The sequence below is a fragment of the Podarcis tiliguerta genome (genome assembly GCF_965153285.1).
Source record: "Podarcis tiliguerta genome assembly, chromosome: 1".
In the NCBI taxonomy this organism is placed as follows: domain Eukaryota; kingdom Metazoa; phylum Chordata; class Lepidosauria; order Squamata; family Lacertidae; genus Podarcis; species Podarcis tiliguerta.
The window spans coordinates 64,820,264-64,838,705 of NC_139534.1; the positions used below are offsets into that span (position 1 = coordinate 64,820,264).

Consider the following 18,442-nt stretch of genomic DNA (forward strand, 5'->3'; position numbering starts at 1 on the left):
CTTGCTGATCAGAAGATCGGTGGTTTGAATCCCTGCAACGGGGTGAGCTCCCGTTGTTCAGTCCCAGCTCCTGCCAACCTAGCAGTTCGAAAGCATGTCAAAGTACAAGTAGATAAATAGGTACCACTCTGGTGGGAAGGTAAATGGTGTTTCTGTGCACTGCTCTGGTTTCGCCAGAAGTGGCTTAGTCATGCTGGCCATATGACCCAGAAAAACTGTCTGCGGACAAACAAGTAGAATGTGTGTTTTTATTTAAAATGCATCTCTGGGTTATTTTGGGGGCATATGCGTTCACTTTCCCCCCCAAAAAAATATAGTCCGGCCCCCCCACAAGGTCTGGGGAACAGTGGACCGGCACCCTGCTGAAAAAGTTTGCTGACCCCTTAAACACCAAAACCAAATGGATGGATGCTTTTATGCCAGGGGGCACCAATGCAAAAATGTGCCCACCCAGCAAAAAGTTTCAGTAAATATCCATTTAAAAATACACAATGCACAAGAGGCTCTTTTCTCTTCCTGCTCAGTTCTGGCTCAAGCTTTCCTGCATCAAACATATTTGCTTAAACATGCTAACATTTCATTGGATATCAAGGCTGCTTTGAACAAAGGAAAGGTGCAAAGAGCTTCTTTCTGTGAGTGTGACAATGGCTGATGTAGTTGCTTCTTCCTGGTTTGATGGTGGGAGCATGTCACACAAATTTGTGGTCCCTTTTCTTTTAATGTTTTTAGATCTGGCAGCCATTTTGTGTTTGGCCACATCCCCCAAGGCAGCCATTTTGTGACAGGCACTCACAGCACTTTTTCAATATTCCAAACATGTCCACTGACCTGAAAAGGTTGGCAACCCCTGCTGTGAAGGTCAAAGAAGATATTTCTGATATTTTCTCCTGTTGAAGGTAAAATTCTGAAAAGTGTCACAGGCATACTTCTAATGTCAGAACAGACATTTGTGATAATCTGACACATGAGCTGCAGTAAAAGGCCAAAGGGCTCTACAAGAAGTACCTCTCATATTCATGTCAGAAGGATCCCACGCATCCTTTGACCACTTGATAGAGAACATGAGCAGAAAGAGCTATTATTGCATTTATGTCACAAGCATCTGGTTAGCCACTGTGAGAACAGAATGGTAGAAGAGATTAACTTTCTGTCTGATCCAACAGGGCTCTTGGGTTATAAAATTGATAGAGGACCTCTGAAAGGAATATCGCCCTAAACAGCCTCTGTTTAAAGTTTGGGGATAGAAACACAGTATCTTTGAAAGGCAAGAATGTTTTTGATTTTTATTATCCAGTGTAAAATGTGACCATTTATGTTGCACGTTCAGTGGGAACAATCCAGAAAGATGGTTTAGAATAAAAACAGAACTCTTTCACTTGATTTAAAAACAACAACCCACCACCATCCATCATTGGTCAGCTGTGTTGCAAAAACTCACTCGAGGATTTGTAACAAAATAGAAATGAAATACACCAGTGCAGTCTAGTTGCATCGAACACTTTAAAGCACTAGTAGAAAAAACTAATCTGTAAAATAGTGCCTGTTTATTAGATAAGTGAATATAACATGCAGAGTATGCAGAAAGTGATAGCAAACAAACCGATGTGACTTTTGCCTTAGTGTTTTTTTATTATCATTGTAATTTAATTGCTTGCAAGAGGCAAATTCTAGTACCAGGGATTCTCAAAGGCAAGGTCAAAGTACATGAGTAGATTATTCTGTCTGTCAATCAACCTGTCTACCTTTAACATTTCACAAGCTGTTTTGTTATTTTGCTGCAACAGACTCAACACAAGTACTTCCCTGCTCCCCCGAGCATCTGGCATGGTGGGACAGTGCTACTGAGGTGCCCTCCTGATACTGGCATGGCTGCTTAGAGGATGGGGTGGTGTAGAACAGTAGCGAGGGTGGGACTATGAGTACAAAAGCTAGTTTGGTTCCACCAGTGCGCCTGTGCGGTCCTGACCTTGCTGCCACCTTGTCTCACGCTTGCACCATCTGGGTGAGCAGCAGCAATGCTGGTGTCGAGAGATCAGCTCTGCCTCACAATACCAGCTGCTGGGAAATAGTTCAGAAGCTGAATAATACAAAGTAATTGCATATAATATTGTTTTCTTGATTTCACAACACATATTTGATCGAACTGGTCAGAGAAAGTCAGGAAAGAATACATTTGATCAGAGAGAATCATGTGTCACTTTCTGTTACAAACGTCATGTAACCCATTTCTTTCGTTGATTTTGTTCTGAGAAGCCAACTTCCATAATACATCATAAACTGCTTCTGAATTTATCCTGGCAGTGGAACAGACTCCCTCAGAAAGTGGTGGAGCAGTGGCGTAGCGTGGGGGGTGCAGGGGGGGCCAGCCGCACCGGGCGCAACATCTGGGGGGGGGCGCTCGCACTCGCAGTTCTCTGCCCCTACCTGGCTCACTCACTCTCTCACTGCAGTGCTGGCTGCGCGAATCTGATCCGGGTCGCCGGGTCGCCGCCCACTGTGGAGGGGGGGTGCCTGGCGTGCAGTGCAGTGCGGAGAGAGAGCGAGGGACTATCTGGGGGAGGGACAGTGCAGCGGGGGGGGGGCGCAAATTACTTGCCTTGCCCCGGGTTAGGGGGCGCAAATTACTTGCCTTGCCCCGGGTGCTGACAACCCACGCTACGCCACTGTGGTGGAGTCCCCTTCATTGGTGGTTCTTAAGCAGGGGTTGAGTGGCCATCTGTCGTGGATGCTTTAGCTGAGATACCAGCATTGCAGAGGATTGGATTAAATGGCTCTCAGGGTCCCTTCCAACTCTACAATTCTATGATGCTGTGAAAAGTAGCTTGAAATGCAATGTAGGGAAATTATCATTTGAGAAAAACGATCAGTCACCCCCAAACTACCTAACTATATAGAGAGCCAGTTCTATATTTCTCTAGATGGTGGATATTCTCCTTAAGAGACACACAAATGTCACACATACAATATGATATGCTATAGAAGGCAAAAGATTTATTTTTCATATAAAATGTGTTTAAATGGAAGGAAAGGGAAACACTTTTTAAATTTGATAAACTGGTGTAAATCAGTTTGTCATACTGTTTTCAAGATGCAGCTATCTAATATTTAACTTGGATACTGTCAAATGGCAGATCTATATTTCCTAGCAAATATGCTTTTACATAACACCATAAAATATTTAAAATATCGTATTTCATACCAGGGAACGTGTTTATATATACAGTTCTCAATATTGAAAATATTTCCCTGATAAACATAACTATATTTATATCATTTGCCTTCTTTTGCATTATTGGTGTGATGTATACTTTCTTACAATTTACTTGCAGTGTCATCCAATGTACATACACTCATAACACAATATTGTCTAGGTATTATGACTACAATCCTATACAAACTTGCTTGGGAAGAAGTCACACTGAACTCAGCAGGACATGCATAGGATTTCACAGTACACTATTTGAAGATGTGTGGGGTTTTTTTTGGGGGGGGGAGAACAAGAATAGTGAACATGTAGGGATGGGGTAGGAATCTGTCTACTCTGATTCAAAAAACAAGTTTGTCTAATTCAACTTGGGTGGATCATGACCAGAATTGCCTTAATGGTGTAAGAACCCTCAGTCTGGTAGGTTCATTTACAATGCAGCCTGATGGCTGCCATCTTTTCCCCACCCCCAGCAATTTTCCTTTTAAACTTCTAAAACAGGGCGTCCAATTGCCCACAGTCTGAGCAACTAGTGACACCAGGACTTCATGATGCTCCGTCTCTGTCAGGGACAATTGGACAGTAAAAGCATTGCAAGTCCTGTAGCACTCAGGGGAGCTTACTGCACACTGAATCAATTTGCATGGTGGCATAGAGTACCATGCACTAATCACTCAAGCTGAAGGCAACTGGGTACCCTGCTTCAGGATTTTTTGTGGGGAGGGAAAGATTGGAGGCAGTGCCCAACTCTTGGACCACCTGGTATTTTATTTTTTTATTTTTAAGTGTGTTTCTAGGCAGCTTTTTAAGGATTTTCCATTTTAAAGAATCTTCCCAGAAACAAGAAAGGATAAATTTAACCCCATAGCTTCTGGAAACCAGGACAGACTGGTCTTTAATGGGTCCATCCATCCCTCCTAACCTGGCACCTTCCAGATGTTTCAGATTACAACTCCAATCAGTCCCGCTGAGCATGCCAACTGTCAAAGACAATGACAGCTGCAGTCCAAAATATCTGTTGGTCGCCCTGTTTTAAAAAGTGGTGGTGTGGTTGACACAGAATAAATCAGATTTCCACAAAAACAGTTCTGTCTGTTTCATGACCTCTTTCAAAGGCAATCAGTTTTCTTTTGAAAGTTGGCACATACCACAATTTTTAAAAAATGAAATTAACAACAGGACCAAAATCCTGCAATTTCAGATTATTAATTTTTTGCTTTTGTTTTTATTATGGACTAGTAGTAGAAATCTAGCTATAAAAAGGATCCCCTTTCTCCCCAAACCACTAAAGAAGAACTACGTGTATCATCTTTCCATCATGCATAGTTAACTGAATGGGTGCACAGGGGAACACAGATCCATCTTCTAGAACCATCAGTAGTTGGACACAACTTATTGCTTGCAACTAGAGCTGGATCAGGGCTCTACTCTTTTAGTGGTTCTAAGGGATGGTTCATATATCACAATCAACCAATGATTTGTAGATTTAACAGCTTACATGAATTCTATGACTTCATAAGAACAATGTAACATGAACAAGCAACTTGCAAAGCAGTATGGCAATAACTTCCATGAATGGGAGAATTGGAAAATGCATATTTGCCTCTTCACAGCCAATGCTACCACGAAACTGTGTTTCTCTGTTTAAATGCTACACTGCTCCTGTAAGTAGACCAGTCACACCATCTGTTAAGTGGCCAATTTTGTTGTATGAACTAACCCTTAGAATATTGTGCCTCATTGGAACGTTCAGATTTTTGTGGGGTTGTGTTCTGAAAATATAACATCAGTGCTGTAAGTTCATCTGTTCAGCAGAGATCCCAGAACACAATCCAGTTTATTTAAATGCTGATTTTTTTTTGTAACTGTAGGCAACTGTGTCATCAACATTCTTTGTCCTAACTCAGGGAGTAAAATTAATTTTCCCCAAAGCTGTTGAACACATTGATTTCTTGTAGCATTGTTTCATGACCACTGGCAAGAACAGTCTGTGGGTTCTTGAATAGTGTAGCTGACCCAGGTGGAGTTGCCACTGCAATATAGCTGCACATTTCGTCTGTGTAGCCCAAGTTCCCTGCAGCATTTGCAGAATCTTGCATATGTATTGATGTTATAATTATATATGCTTGCAGAAGGGCATTTTCCATCACAGGAAACAATATTTACCTGGAAATAAGCAGAAAAACAACTTAATGTGCTAAGAGAAATGGCTAAATGGCTTCCAACCAACAATAATGCTAAACTTTCAGGGTAACAGAGTGCAAATAGTAGCGGGACACTGCTAGTCATTTACTTACTGGTGTGTTACTTCGACAATCATTCTTGCGTATTGTCATCCTAACAGTCACCTTTTTGCAGAATTTTCCATCTTCCTTGCCTGCAAAGAATGACATGATTAGAAACCATGACATGATACACCGGGTAATGACATGATACACCGGGTAAGCACATAGAAAATAAAAGACAAAGACCATGACCAATGGTCTATGTCATTCAAATTTTGGACTCTCAAAATTTTCTAAGCATTACATTTATTACCAGCACAAATATACTATGTATCAAAAAATCTAAATATAGATAGGACTGTGTCAGTATAGTTGCCATTGAAATGAGTGGAGCTTGTACCAATGAAGTTCCTGGGGTGGACAGCACCCTAAAATTCACTTTCCAAATCAACAGAAAACTTAATTCCAAATGTATTTATTTTAAAGTACCAGTGTTTTTAATAATTGTTCTCAAGTAAGAGCTCAGGACTATAATCTAGGGCCCTAGCTTTAATTACTTACTGCTAAGTACCCTCATGAATGTGAATAGGTCTATCTCAAAATGTGGAAGTAAACTATCCAAGTATTTTCCAAAAGCACTTAACATAATTTAATTCAGCTGAATTCAATACTACTAAACTGGTGTTACATAAAAATAAACATGGTGTGTACATGGCAACATTCATAGTGCCAAGTCTACATTAATTACACCATCATATTTTGGGTAAGCAATTTGAAGATTGCATTCTAAGGATTTCACACTATGACAATTGCACAACATGATGTGACATCCCAAATCAAACACAAAGCCGCAAAGGCAACAGCCACCAATGCCAAACTGTGTAATAGGGAACTAGATAGATGAGATGGAGAAACAGTGCAATTTGGAGGCAACTTTCCTATGCATGATACCCCACTCCAAATCTTCAACACCAGCCCAACTATTTTACATAGGAGTTACAAATGAATAACAGACAGGCTGCATTACAAGCTAGGATTTGTTTGCAACATATGAGATACCGCTGTTCTTACATTGGCACAAACTCCTGAATAACACCAGTATTCACAGAGGTGTTTTATTGCTATCATTCTCAGTTCAAGCTACAAGCCTTTTAGTTGAGAGTGGCCCATCAGTGAGACCACCTTCACATGCAGCTGCAGTCAAGCTATTTCTTCGTGCTGCAATCCTTCATAGCTAGAAGCTACACATCACACTGCAGCCAACTGCCTTGAAAATATGGTTGGACAGGTGGCATACAAATATTTAAAATAAAACAAACAGGTCAACAGGAAGAATTTGCTTATTTACTCCCAATCCAATAGGAACTCTGCCAGAAGACAGTGTGTCAATTGTATGGGGAAGACTTTTGTGAAGGATTATTGCACTGTTTCTGGATTGCAGTATTTCTCATTGAGCAACTACCAGCACCACATAATTATTTTTAGAAATGTTACATAACAGATGATAATATTTAGCCATTCATTCAGCATATACCCAAGGAGACAGTGCTGTACACATAAGCCATACTTTCTGGGTAAGTGTTATTTTAACAGCAAGCTTTAACAAGCAAAGCGATTAGTTTCTATCTTCTACAGCACTATGGAAATTACTGGAAATAGCAAGCAAAATAACCATGCAGCAAGCTAAAACACTATGCAAATGCTTACTACCAACAGTACATTGTTGGCTAACAACAATGCACTGCCCATACAGTGCAAAATGAAAAGATATGTGAGCAGATCTCAAAAAATCAGCAGTTAATACTACAATACAGCTTATTTCAACCAGATGTTGTGACCCGAGGGCATGATGCTCCTATGAGGGAGTACATTGTTGGAAATCAACAATGGTTCTGTCTGGTTTGTTCCTACTGATTTCCAAGAATATGTACCTGTGTTACAGCTAGCACTAGGTACAGGAGTGACTGGGCTAACGGGGAATGGGAGCAACAATGACATTCCAGAACCTAATAAGAATATTACAAATCGAACACATTATATATGATACATAGATGCACAAACATTAGGGAGGAATTCAGTGTTGCGCTAAGGCATTCATTCCTTCAAGGTACATTTTTTGGCTCTACACTCCTGTTCCCCATCCCACTGTTCCAAGAGTTCTCCCCATTCCCCCATGATAATAGGGGGGAGGGGAATGAGGGTGAGGAAATCATTCCATCAAGGAAGCATAATTGCCTGCACTGACAGAGCCTCTTAGTGCTACTTTGAATTCCTTCCTGAGTTTAAATAATATTTTCTTGTTTTATATTTAAAATAGGTTCTTGCACTTGTGCATTTAACTTTCTTTTATATGTAGTAGTTGCTAAACAATTTCCTTCTCCTTAAATTACACACAGTAATATCTTATTTATTTTTTCATGTTTGTGTCCCATTTTTCTTCCAGGGAGCTCAACATGGAATATTTTAATAATTGTATTGTACTGACATGTTCATATTACTGCAAGTATATTGCATTGCTATGTACATACAGTAATAATATAATACATGAGCATTACCAATTCTATCCAAATCTACAATGTAGGTTTAGGCTGAAGTAAAGTTGTCCAAAGCTACCCAAAGTGTTTCATGACTGAACAAGGATTTGAGCCCAGATCTTCCAAGGTGAAGTCTGACACTCTAACCACTTCACAATAGCCACAACCCAACATGAAGACATCCACTGTTAGTCTACAGATTTTGGTCTAGATGTGGAACTACATGATGTGCCACACAATCCTTTGAATGTTTACTTGGAAATAAATCCCACTGAGTTCAATGAGATTTACTCTAAAGTAAGTTAGCATAGGAGTGCAGCCTCTGATATAAACATATACCCAAGTGATTCTGGGCTTAATAAAAACATAAGTATCTGTGAGATTATGAAATGAATAAGCTGACAACTCCTTTGTACCATAAAACGAAGATACTGCCTCCATGATTCATTCGTCCGGTATATTTAAGCCAAATATTACTAATAGTTTCTGCTTTTCACAGCGCCTCTACTTCTATAATGGGTTAACTTCATTTTGAGGAATACCAAAGAGAGCTGATATCAGAAAACAAAGAGCCACATTTTCATGAACCTCAGTTCTACATGTCAAGTTATATTTTGAAAATGACACTGTTCCCTTTATTTTCTTTTAAATGTAAATTAAACAGCTTAAAATATACCACATATCAAAGACAAATATGCCTCTACTTTATTATTAATAATTTCTTGGCAAACAGAAACCATGAGAAACTTTATTTCACAACCACACCCCGCAACAGCTTTTGTAAATTGTAATGGGATTTCAGCTGCAGAATTTCCTGATGAATTATGTCCCCATGCAACAACATTATGGCTTTCCTTTTCATTTTTTATTTATCCCGTAAGTACTTATTTGTTTATGACTGTTTGGTTCTGTGTTGGTATTAATGTTTTAAATAGTAAAATCTTCAGCTAAAGGAAATAAACAGCAAAGCTCATTTAAATAAACTAAATGACCATGCAACCAAACTAATATTTCAAATCAGTGGCGTAGCGTGGGTTGTCAGCACCCGGGGCAAGGCAAGTAATTTGTGCCCCCTAACCCATGGATTTTAGCACTCGAGCCTCTTCCACTAGATTAGTTAGTGAGAGCGCGCCCCCACCCCAGATGTTGTGCCTGGTGCGGCCGGCCCCCCTGCACCCCCCACGCTACGCCACTGTTTCAAATCATAGTGAATGAATCATTGATTAGGAATTTTCCAGCTCTTGCCCCACTCACAGCTGGTTGGTCTGATTTGTAAATTATGATTGAAAGAATCACGAATGGTTGCAGAAAAGTAGCCTTAGATTCAGTCCCAACCAGCGAAAATAACACAGGTGTCATTCTAAGCTTAGTAAATATTGTCTTAACTCAGACTGAAACTAGATTTAGTTTTACTGGCAATGGTAGACAATGCTATCACCTGTGTGATTTTTTTACAGTCATTCACAATCTCATACTATGCACACAATGATCTAAACAAAACATGGAGGTAAATTTCATTGATTTAAATGGCACATGATCTCTTAATAACTAAAGTTAAGTTTAGAATGTTACTGCTATTGTAACCATTGGGTAAACCAATTTTATTCTTGTTATTGTTAGTGCTGCTTATTGTTTAGATGTTTCAGAAGGCAACCAGTATCCCTCAAAACTCTCTCATACGTACACCGTTATTGATGTTTTGGTACTTACATGTTTTGCAGCATCCTTCTAAGAATGGTACAATATATCCTCCAACCTGAATTTGTATTAAAAAAAAAGTCACTACCAGTGTGAAATCATTTTTAGCACTAATTCACAGGTTGTAGTAGTAGTAGAGATGAACTATTGGAAGGGCGCTTAACTGCACTATTAGGGAAACTAAACAGTAAATACAGCAGAATCTAGAGAATAATACAATATTTATTTTAACTGAGACAAAATATGGTTACAGCGTGATGCTGCTAATGCCAATGTTGCAGGTTCAATCCCCATATGGGACAGATACATATTCCTGCATTTCCAACTCTACAGTTCTGTGATTCTACAGTTCTGTGATTCTATTATTACATTTAAAAAAAACCCACCTTAGATTCAGCGTAACGTTCACTCTAAACAAAAGTCAGATCAAACAGATTAGGAGCAACATAGCAAGGCTGCTCTTGAAAGTCTACTTGAGAGGAAAATGTAAGTATAATCCTCTAGGCACTTTGCCTGCCCTTCTGAACTGCATGGGAGTGACACAACATTGCTTTCTTCCCATCATCTGTAGAACACTTCTATACCTGGTAAATCAATGAGCAGTCACAGTGCTCACTGTAGAGGCTTTTTTACCTTTATGGCTCTGAAAAGACTCTCTCTCTCTCTCTCTCTCTCTCTCTCTCCCTTATTTATTTATTTGCATCTATATCCCTCTTTTGTTCCAAGGAGTTCATGGTGGTGTATATGGCTCTCCCTCTCTCCATATTATCCTCACAATGCTGTCAGGCTAAGAGGTGGAGACTGTCCCAAAGTCACCCAGTAATCTTCATGGCTGAATGGGGATTTAAATCCTGGTCTCCCAAGTCCTAGTACCTACAGGCTAACCACTTTACAGCACTGGATCTATGGTAGTTTACATTACATATAGCTCTATTGTAATTATATTACCATGATGTTGCGAGCATCCCTGTTTCCCCACCAGTGCTGCCCAGGGGTGTGATGGGCACACAGAGACTTACAGTGTGGCAGTTTTGTGATCTATATGTTAAGTAGATCTAAATGTTACAGCCAGGAGAAGGGTCGCTCACCAGAGGGAGGACTGATTTCAACAGCATCCCATTTCCAAATGCAAAGTCTAACCTGTGCTCTGGCTCTTTAGCCTTTACGACCTTTTGTTCCATCTTGTTGCAATAAATGGAAGTGTCCAGAGGAAGCAAAATAAAAGCTTTCAAAATCGAATGCAAAATGGATGAACCACTGACCTTCACACATTCCGTTTCATTAAACGGTGGACAGCTGATGGCTGATGTAATTAGAACTGGTCCAAATGGTGTGTTTGTGCAGTCGTATCTGACACAGTTCGAAATCCAACTGGTGCCAGGCTATTTTGAGTATTTAAAATAATCATCAGAAATACAAACACTTCAAAAACCAATAGAATTTGCAGTTTTTTAAAGCAAACAAACAAACAAACAAACTTGATTTAAGGTCAAAATAAGCCACTTGCTCGCGCTGAGGGAGCTGTCACTGACATTCCTAATACCAAATACAATCAGTACTGTGCCTTTCTGAGAAACAAGACTTCCAGATGCATCCACGAAGTAATACAGTTCTGTACTGTAGCAACCTTGGTTTATTATATTTCTTATTCCCACATAGTCCTGTGACAGGCCAGCATAATTCAATGTGACTTCTGAAAGGTTACATAGCTCTACGTGGGGTGCAAATTAGTAGTGAAAGTATTGCTGTTTCTCCCCCATCCCACCTCTTGTGAAGAGAAGCCAAAGCCTACATTAAAGAGATGTACTATTCCTCTACTACAGGCATCGCCAATCTGTGGCCCTCCAGATGTTTTGGCCTACAACTCCCATGATCCCTAGCTAACAGAACCAATGGTCAGGGATGATGGGAATTGTAGTCCAAAACATCTGGAGGGCCCAAGGTTGGGGGTGCCTGCTCTACTATCTATAGTGCTCCTTATTGATCTTACGGTTGTTAATTTTCCCACCTTAAGATTTTTCAATAAAATGAAATGATGGGAAGAAGAAGGGTCAGCAACTGCATTTGGCCACTAGACTCAACACTTACCCATGTCCTCAAGGCGGCTGGGAGGTTGATGCTGTGCAAGCACACTGGTTTAGCCAATCTTGCACTCCTGCTGGCTGGTGTGTTTTGGCATGGCACCAACTGCCTCACTACCTTGCCCTGTCCCTCACCATAAAAACAGTGACTCCATTGTCAGGAGGCCAGGTGAGTACCATCATCCCACCACGTCATTCACTACTGTCCAGGTAGCTCCCATCATACATAGCTATGTCATCACCAGAGTAGGAATGTGCAACTTCATGTTTCCTAAATTTGTTTCGCTAATGTAATTTGAGCACAGATGGCTTGCTCAAAGAATTCCACAACAGGTTTTTTGGTTCGGAAGCACAAACTTAATTCAGCACTTACACTTAGTAACCGATGAGAGCTACTCTCCCTCTATAAGAAAAACTGTAAGTACGAATTTACCTTAAAATGTGAAACTGTTCCATTGCTGAAAGAGTGAACGCAAGACACATTCTTGCATTTTCCACAACAAGTTGTTAAATCCTCTGGAGGTTCATAGACTTCATTCTGAAAGAGTAAAGGATATCATTTCAAATATAGTTCAAATCAGGAATTAAGATTACAAACGTGTATTTTTTATTACAATATTCCATTGAACTCTGTCATAATCATAGTATTTAACAGTACTATTCAATGTATTATTGTAACTTAAATAAATGTACTGCTGCTATTACTAGGAGACCAGTGTACTTCAATGGCCCTAGACTTGCATATGGGGAAGCTGGGTTCATGCTGTGGCTCAGTCACTTTGAAATTGATTGTGATCAGTTTTTAGCATGATAAATGTACAGTTCATACACATTTGTTGTGTCCAAGACAGATTATCTTCTGTTGCCAAGATGCCATGATACAATAAAACCAGGATAACCTGGTTAATGTCCATCAGTGTTTGAGGCAACAACTTCTTAAGTTCTGCAGAGAAGTCAAGCATGGCTATTAAGTTTTAATTCATGCTGTGGTTTGACTTCTGTTTGCTCATGGCAATTACTCAGCTTAAATAGTGAACTATGTTTGCATTTTCCAACACATTTATGTGTATCACATGCACATTCATGTTTACGCCACTAAAGCATACATAAAATGACTTTCTGTATTCCATATTAGCAAAAACATGAGCTTTTTCACAATTAAATTATATTTATGCATAGTGCAATATTCCAACAAGCCTTTGTCCAACACTAATAGCATGATATCCTGTCCTCATAGAAAGGATTGTTGGCTGCATTTGCTGTAGCAGAATAGTTATAATGATGATCAGTTTCTTGTTTGCTGTACAGAAGCTCTTCAAGACTCAACAAACAGATACAATATCAATTGATTCAATATATGGGGAAATTTCCACCAGGAACAAAATGCATTGTATCAATTGATTAATTTATGTAATGTTCGGTAAATATACTCTACATTTCTGCAGCTTGCTTTGATCCTTGAAACTATTACCTATGCAGAGGAGTTAACTTCTAACAGCAAGTATTTACTTTTGTAGAACAAATCATAGCAGCATTAAAACATCTGTTCTTATAACTGAATGTTATCAATGGTTAAACCACCAATCCCATTTTTCAAATAAGGCCTCTTATTATAAGACATCAGAGATTCTGGGTGGGGAAATTAGTGCAACTGCACTAGTTTCCTTTATTCTTAATAAAATGATTTACTTTTATGATTCCTATCTGCTGTTCTATTTTACCAGAGAAAACCCAAAGTTAAATTCTAAACTTCTTACAGATTTGCACCTTGCCGCACAATCTATAGTGGATATATTTATCCGATAGTACTTGGTAACAGGATCAACTATGCTTGTGCAGTAGGAAGTGTGGCAAACACCATCAGGTGAGTGTTCAACAATGGACTGTCCTGGATGCAGAACACCTCTCTCGCTGCTCAGGCACACTTTGTCTCTTGCTGGAACAGATTTCCAAAAACAAAGTACATTGGTTAAAGTTAACTGAAATAATCAAAACTGATGACAATTGATGCTTCAAAAGAAGAAAGAAAAGTGAGGACATAATACTTTTAGACCTTCAGCAATATCATTTGGCTTATTCGTGAAAGTGAATCAACTGAATCCATTTTTATCTATTTACGACTTTATGTTGGCTCATACTGGTTGCCTCTTAAAAAACTAAAGGCCACATTCATTAAACATATCTGCTCAGCTTTTCTTGAAAGCATAAAAAATATGCAGGACAATTTTCTAAGAATTGTTTCCTTAGAATAATGAGAAACTATAGATTTAGAACAATTTATAACTATTATACAAACACTGATTCTTTAATAAATAATAATAATAATAATAATAATAATAATAATAATAATAATAATAATAATACTTCCAATCCTTCTACATAATGCATATGAAACTGGTTTGTCTTCCACTTTTGCTTCATCATGGTTCATTGTTTCATACAGACAAATGTGTTGATATTAATTATGGCTCATTTGAAATAAGCTGTCTTGAAACCAAGCTGGCTTGTTTCAAGCAGATGATACTTAATGTTAGCTACTGTGTGCAAGCTTGGATAAAGCAACAAACTGGTCAAGCAAAAGGGGAAGTAAAAGCTTATAAACCTCTGGAAGGGGAGGAGTGTCTGTCCTAAACTATGGTACAGAAAGATGTGTGAATGTGGTCATAGCCTTGAATTAAATAGGATAAATTAAATGCTTTTTTTCAACTAAAAATCTTGTATACTTACAACACTTGTACTTAGTGCAGTGACAAACATTTTCTGTGCTGTTCTGGAATTGTTCATCTATAATCAGTTTCTCTCCCTGTCCATAAAAGAAGAAAAATACAATTACTATGTTGCATTTCAGTGTCAGTGCTAAGAAGCACAGTTATATATATATATTCCTATTCCACTTGCAATTCTTCATTTTGTTGCTTAGTAATAAAGTATTGGGAGGTAAAAATCTGGTTTCATAGCAATGTTTATAAATATGGAATGGAAAATGTAGCCTCTGCCTAGTGGCTACTTTGAATGCTCAGGGAACACAGGCCTAAAAATAATACAATATTTCTTCCTCTCAGACAGTTTACTTTTACCGGTATATGTTCAAACATTAAGTATACCACCCAATCTTATAATGATCATTTAAAAGTCTGATTGGATTCATTGCACTTATTCCTTGTCTTAGTCGAAGGAAAATTACATGAAATTCACTGCACACTAAAAGGCAATTTCTTTGTCAATATTTGCTAAAAGCAATAGGTGTCATCCATTTCTGATGTTCCACTTGTGCACCAGACTTCTGCATCTACAAATGGGACTTGCCATTCCTTTCCTACCCCAACACCCTCCTCCTAAATGTGCTCTGAAGTTTTGGGGAAGTCCTGCTGTGTCTGCTGGTGTGATGTTGGATCTCACCCATCATTCCTAATCCTGAGCTATGTGAGCATTTGGATGCTTTCCTGCTTTCACAAACAGAAACAGATGCTGGATCAAAATACTGGTTACTTACTGCAAATGTTCATTCCAGGGAACTGTGCAGAAAATATACAGGAATCAGAGCTAAGTCATCCTACTACCCAAGGCAGACAAGGTCACATGATGCAGAGGTGTAGAGAATATGTAGCTCCTGTGTTTCCACCCACAACCCCCTTTCTGACCATATCTGTGCAAGAGGCATAGCACTCTCCCAGAACTGACATGGCCCAAAGAAGAGGTAGGAAGCTATATGCCCCAAGCTCATCAAGCTGAAAAAAGGGTGCAGCTGGATGTCTCCTGCTTACTCCTCTGAAAGAACATTTATGATAAGCAACCCTGGTTGGTGAGCAGGAGCTACCCAGGAAACAGAGGGATATACGCCCAAGATCAGCCAATTAGGGAGGGACAAATTTATTGCCAGATGCCTTTATGTCCCCAAGGGAGGAGGCTACAGAGGCAGTTGCTGCCCTACTGGAGTGAGCTGAAATATTTAATAATGTTGAAAGACTTTGGCCTCATGCACCTTGGTGATGAAAACACACAGCCAATGGGCCAATGTGAACATGTTGGTTTCCCCTCCTCATCTGTGGTGAAAGGAGTGAGTGAGAATTATGAAATCGGTCAGTTTTATGAAATCAAACTTTCTGGGCCCTCCTGACATCTAATTTATAGCATGTCTATGTGGGGCTTCCCTTGTGCTTGATCCAGAGGCCGTGGTTAGTGCAGAGTGCTGCAGCATGATTGCTGACAGGAGTGAGGCCTTGTCAGCATGTAACACGTGTGCTCAGAGATTTGCACTGGTTGCCAATCTGCTACTGGGCCATGATCAATGTGTTACCATTAGTATACAAAGTCCTTAACAACTTGGAACCAGTTTACCTATGAGATTGCCTTGCTCCACATGTGCCCACTCCACATGTGCCCACTTCCAGCTTCAATAGCTGGAACTGGCACTACTACAGGTTCTACACAATGCCCATTCCAACATTGCTTTGAGTCCTACCCTCCAGAGCATGAGAAAACAAGCTTGTTCCACCTTCCACGTGACAGCCCTTAAGATACGGAGAATGACTATCATATCTCCTCTCAGTCTCCTCTCATTCTTGTTCAACAATATAAATCATGGCAACAAATTCAGTCTATGTCAAATATGACTGGAGTCAAAGATGGACAGCACAATTTGCAGGCAGTTCATTGTATTAGAATAACATTTAAAACATGTTTTAATAGGATTTCCTCCTTACCAGTTTACACTGAGGCTTAGGAACGGTTTCACATGCACATTCTAAAATGGGGAAGGGAAGTGACAGAATAAATGTTTATACACTTTCATGAATGCAAGCAATCAACAGACAAAATTATTTCCTAAATGATGCAGTTCAACGTTTGCCAGGCATTCCATAAACAAGTCCTGTAGCACCTTAATTACTAGCAGATTTATTGTGGCACACACTTTATGGACTAGAGCAGGCATAGGCAAGCTCAGCCCTCCAGATGTTTTGGGAATACAATCCCCATCATCCCTGACCATTGGTCCTGTTAGCTAGGGATGATGGGAGTTGTAGTCCAAAAACAGCTGGACGGCCAAGTTTGCCTATGCCTGGACTAGAGTCACTTCATCCTACAAAAGCAGTATCCTCAGCAGTCATCTAGTTTCTCTAAAGTTTTATTCCCCTGAGACAGAGCATTCCAATCTTCTTCATTCTCAAATAATGTTCAAATTTCCTCCGATGTTTAGTGGATGTAGGGTTGAGCTTACTTTATTGTTATGAAGGGGGCATGTGTAGTGCACACATCTTTCCCCCTTTCCATTAAACGCTCTGCAGCCTCCCCAGCTGCCCACTCTTCCAGCTCTGAAAAAGCCCCTGTCTCAACTGGGGAGCAGTAACCTTCCTGATCCCCAGCTGAGCTGTGCAAACAAGCTGCATTGTCCCAGCCTGCAAGCACCTGGGTGAAATTGCCTCTCTATAAGACATCTCAATTGGCCCACACCATAGTTAGACTACTGATGGCTCCAGACATTGATAGATTTTCAATATTAATTCAACATTGCCTTTTTATACTGCAAGATAAATTTATGTAACCTAATTAAAGGACATTGAAAAGAACTGTACTTACCACATGTACGATATGGACAACACTTTTCTGGGCTCCATACTTCTACCAAGGACATCCCTAATAAACACTTAAATTCAGGACAACGGTATGTTTCACAAACTGCAAGTTAAAAGTGCAAAGAAAGAAATGGTGTTGAATGTTCAAGCAGGGAGAGCATTTCCAAAACTCATGACCAAAAATAAAATGTTCAGCAAAGCATAAAGCACATTCTTCATATATACTTCACACAAAATTTTGTTTATACATTGAATCATAGTTATTTGGTTTAATAAATTAATGACATTTTTAAGAGACAGGGATAGCACCTCTTGGTAATAATTCCATATGCTTATTCCATGACTGCCTTAAAATGATTAGGGTAGATTTAATAAGCTTGTCTGTTAATGAAAATTCTGTATTGTTCATCATCTACAGCACTGAAAAATCACTGCAAACAATTAAGAAAGCCTCTAGAGAAATCATAAACTCACTACACTGGTAAGCAGGACAACATCTGTCTGTCGTGTTGCCTTCCACAGTAAGCACTTCTCCTTCCTGGCACGCCGGGATTTGATCAGAGCAAATACCACATGCTGATAAAAAGAGAAATATTAAATTATTAGAAAGCACGCATACATGCCATTTGTTTTCAGTTTTCTATAAGTGCAAAAATTCTACCTAAAAGGATTGATGAAACTACAATGAAAAGTTGAGCACCACCTAATTTCACTCCTGAATGCAGAACTGTCAACCTTATGTAAGAGTTTGGATTTGATATCCTGCTTTATCACTACCCTAAGGAGTCTCAAAGCGGCTAACATTCTCCTTTCCCTTCTTCCCCCACAACAAACACTCTGTGAGGTGAGTGGGGCTGAGAGACTTCAGAGAAGTGTGACTGGACCAAGGTCACCCAGCAGCTGCATGTGGAGGAGCGGAGACGCGAACCCGGTTCCCCAGATTACGAGACTACCGCTCTTAACCACTACACCACACTGTCAGTACGAGAATGAGATTGGTGTTGGACTTTTGGCTGCCCCAATCGTGTGACTTTGATTGTAAAAAGAAAGAGGTCAAATTGGGTGGAGAAGCTTAATTTAGCTAAGTAGTTTTTTATTCATTGGGAGAAAGACTTTGCATAGCTTA

The 18,442-nt window shown here is 39.6% G+C and overlaps 1 protein-coding gene across 1 annotated transcript in view; it reads right to left on the reverse strand.

The window, feature by feature from the left end:
* Positions 1 to 3,487: 3,487 nt before the first annotated feature.
* The window catches only part of OTOG (otogelin), a gene marked incomplete at its 5' end in the record, with an annotated part of 58,845 nt that continues 43,890 nt past the window's right edge, over positions 3,488 to 18,442 (reverse strand). Inside the window, 10 exons of the mRNA XM_083454675.1 lie at positions 3,488 to 5,371; positions 5,503 to 5,582; positions 9,675 to 9,720; positions 10,925 to 11,044; positions 12,177 to 12,281; positions 13,501 to 13,679; positions 14,471 to 14,546; positions 16,447 to 16,487; positions 17,321 to 17,419; positions 17,791 to 17,892. Of these exons, the coding sequence (XP_083310801.1) occupies positions 5,171 to 5,371; positions 5,503 to 5,582; positions 9,675 to 9,720; positions 10,925 to 11,044; positions 12,177 to 12,281; positions 13,501 to 13,679; positions 14,471 to 14,546; positions 16,447 to 16,487; positions 17,321 to 17,419; positions 17,791 to 17,892 (1,049 nt within the window). The 3' untranslated portion in view covers positions 3,488 to 5,170. The remainder of the gene's footprint in view (positions 5,372 to 5,502; positions 5,583 to 9,674; positions 9,721 to 10,924; positions 11,045 to 12,176; positions 12,282 to 13,500; positions 13,680 to 14,470; positions 14,547 to 16,446; positions 16,488 to 17,320; positions 17,420 to 17,790; positions 17,893 to 18,442) is intronic.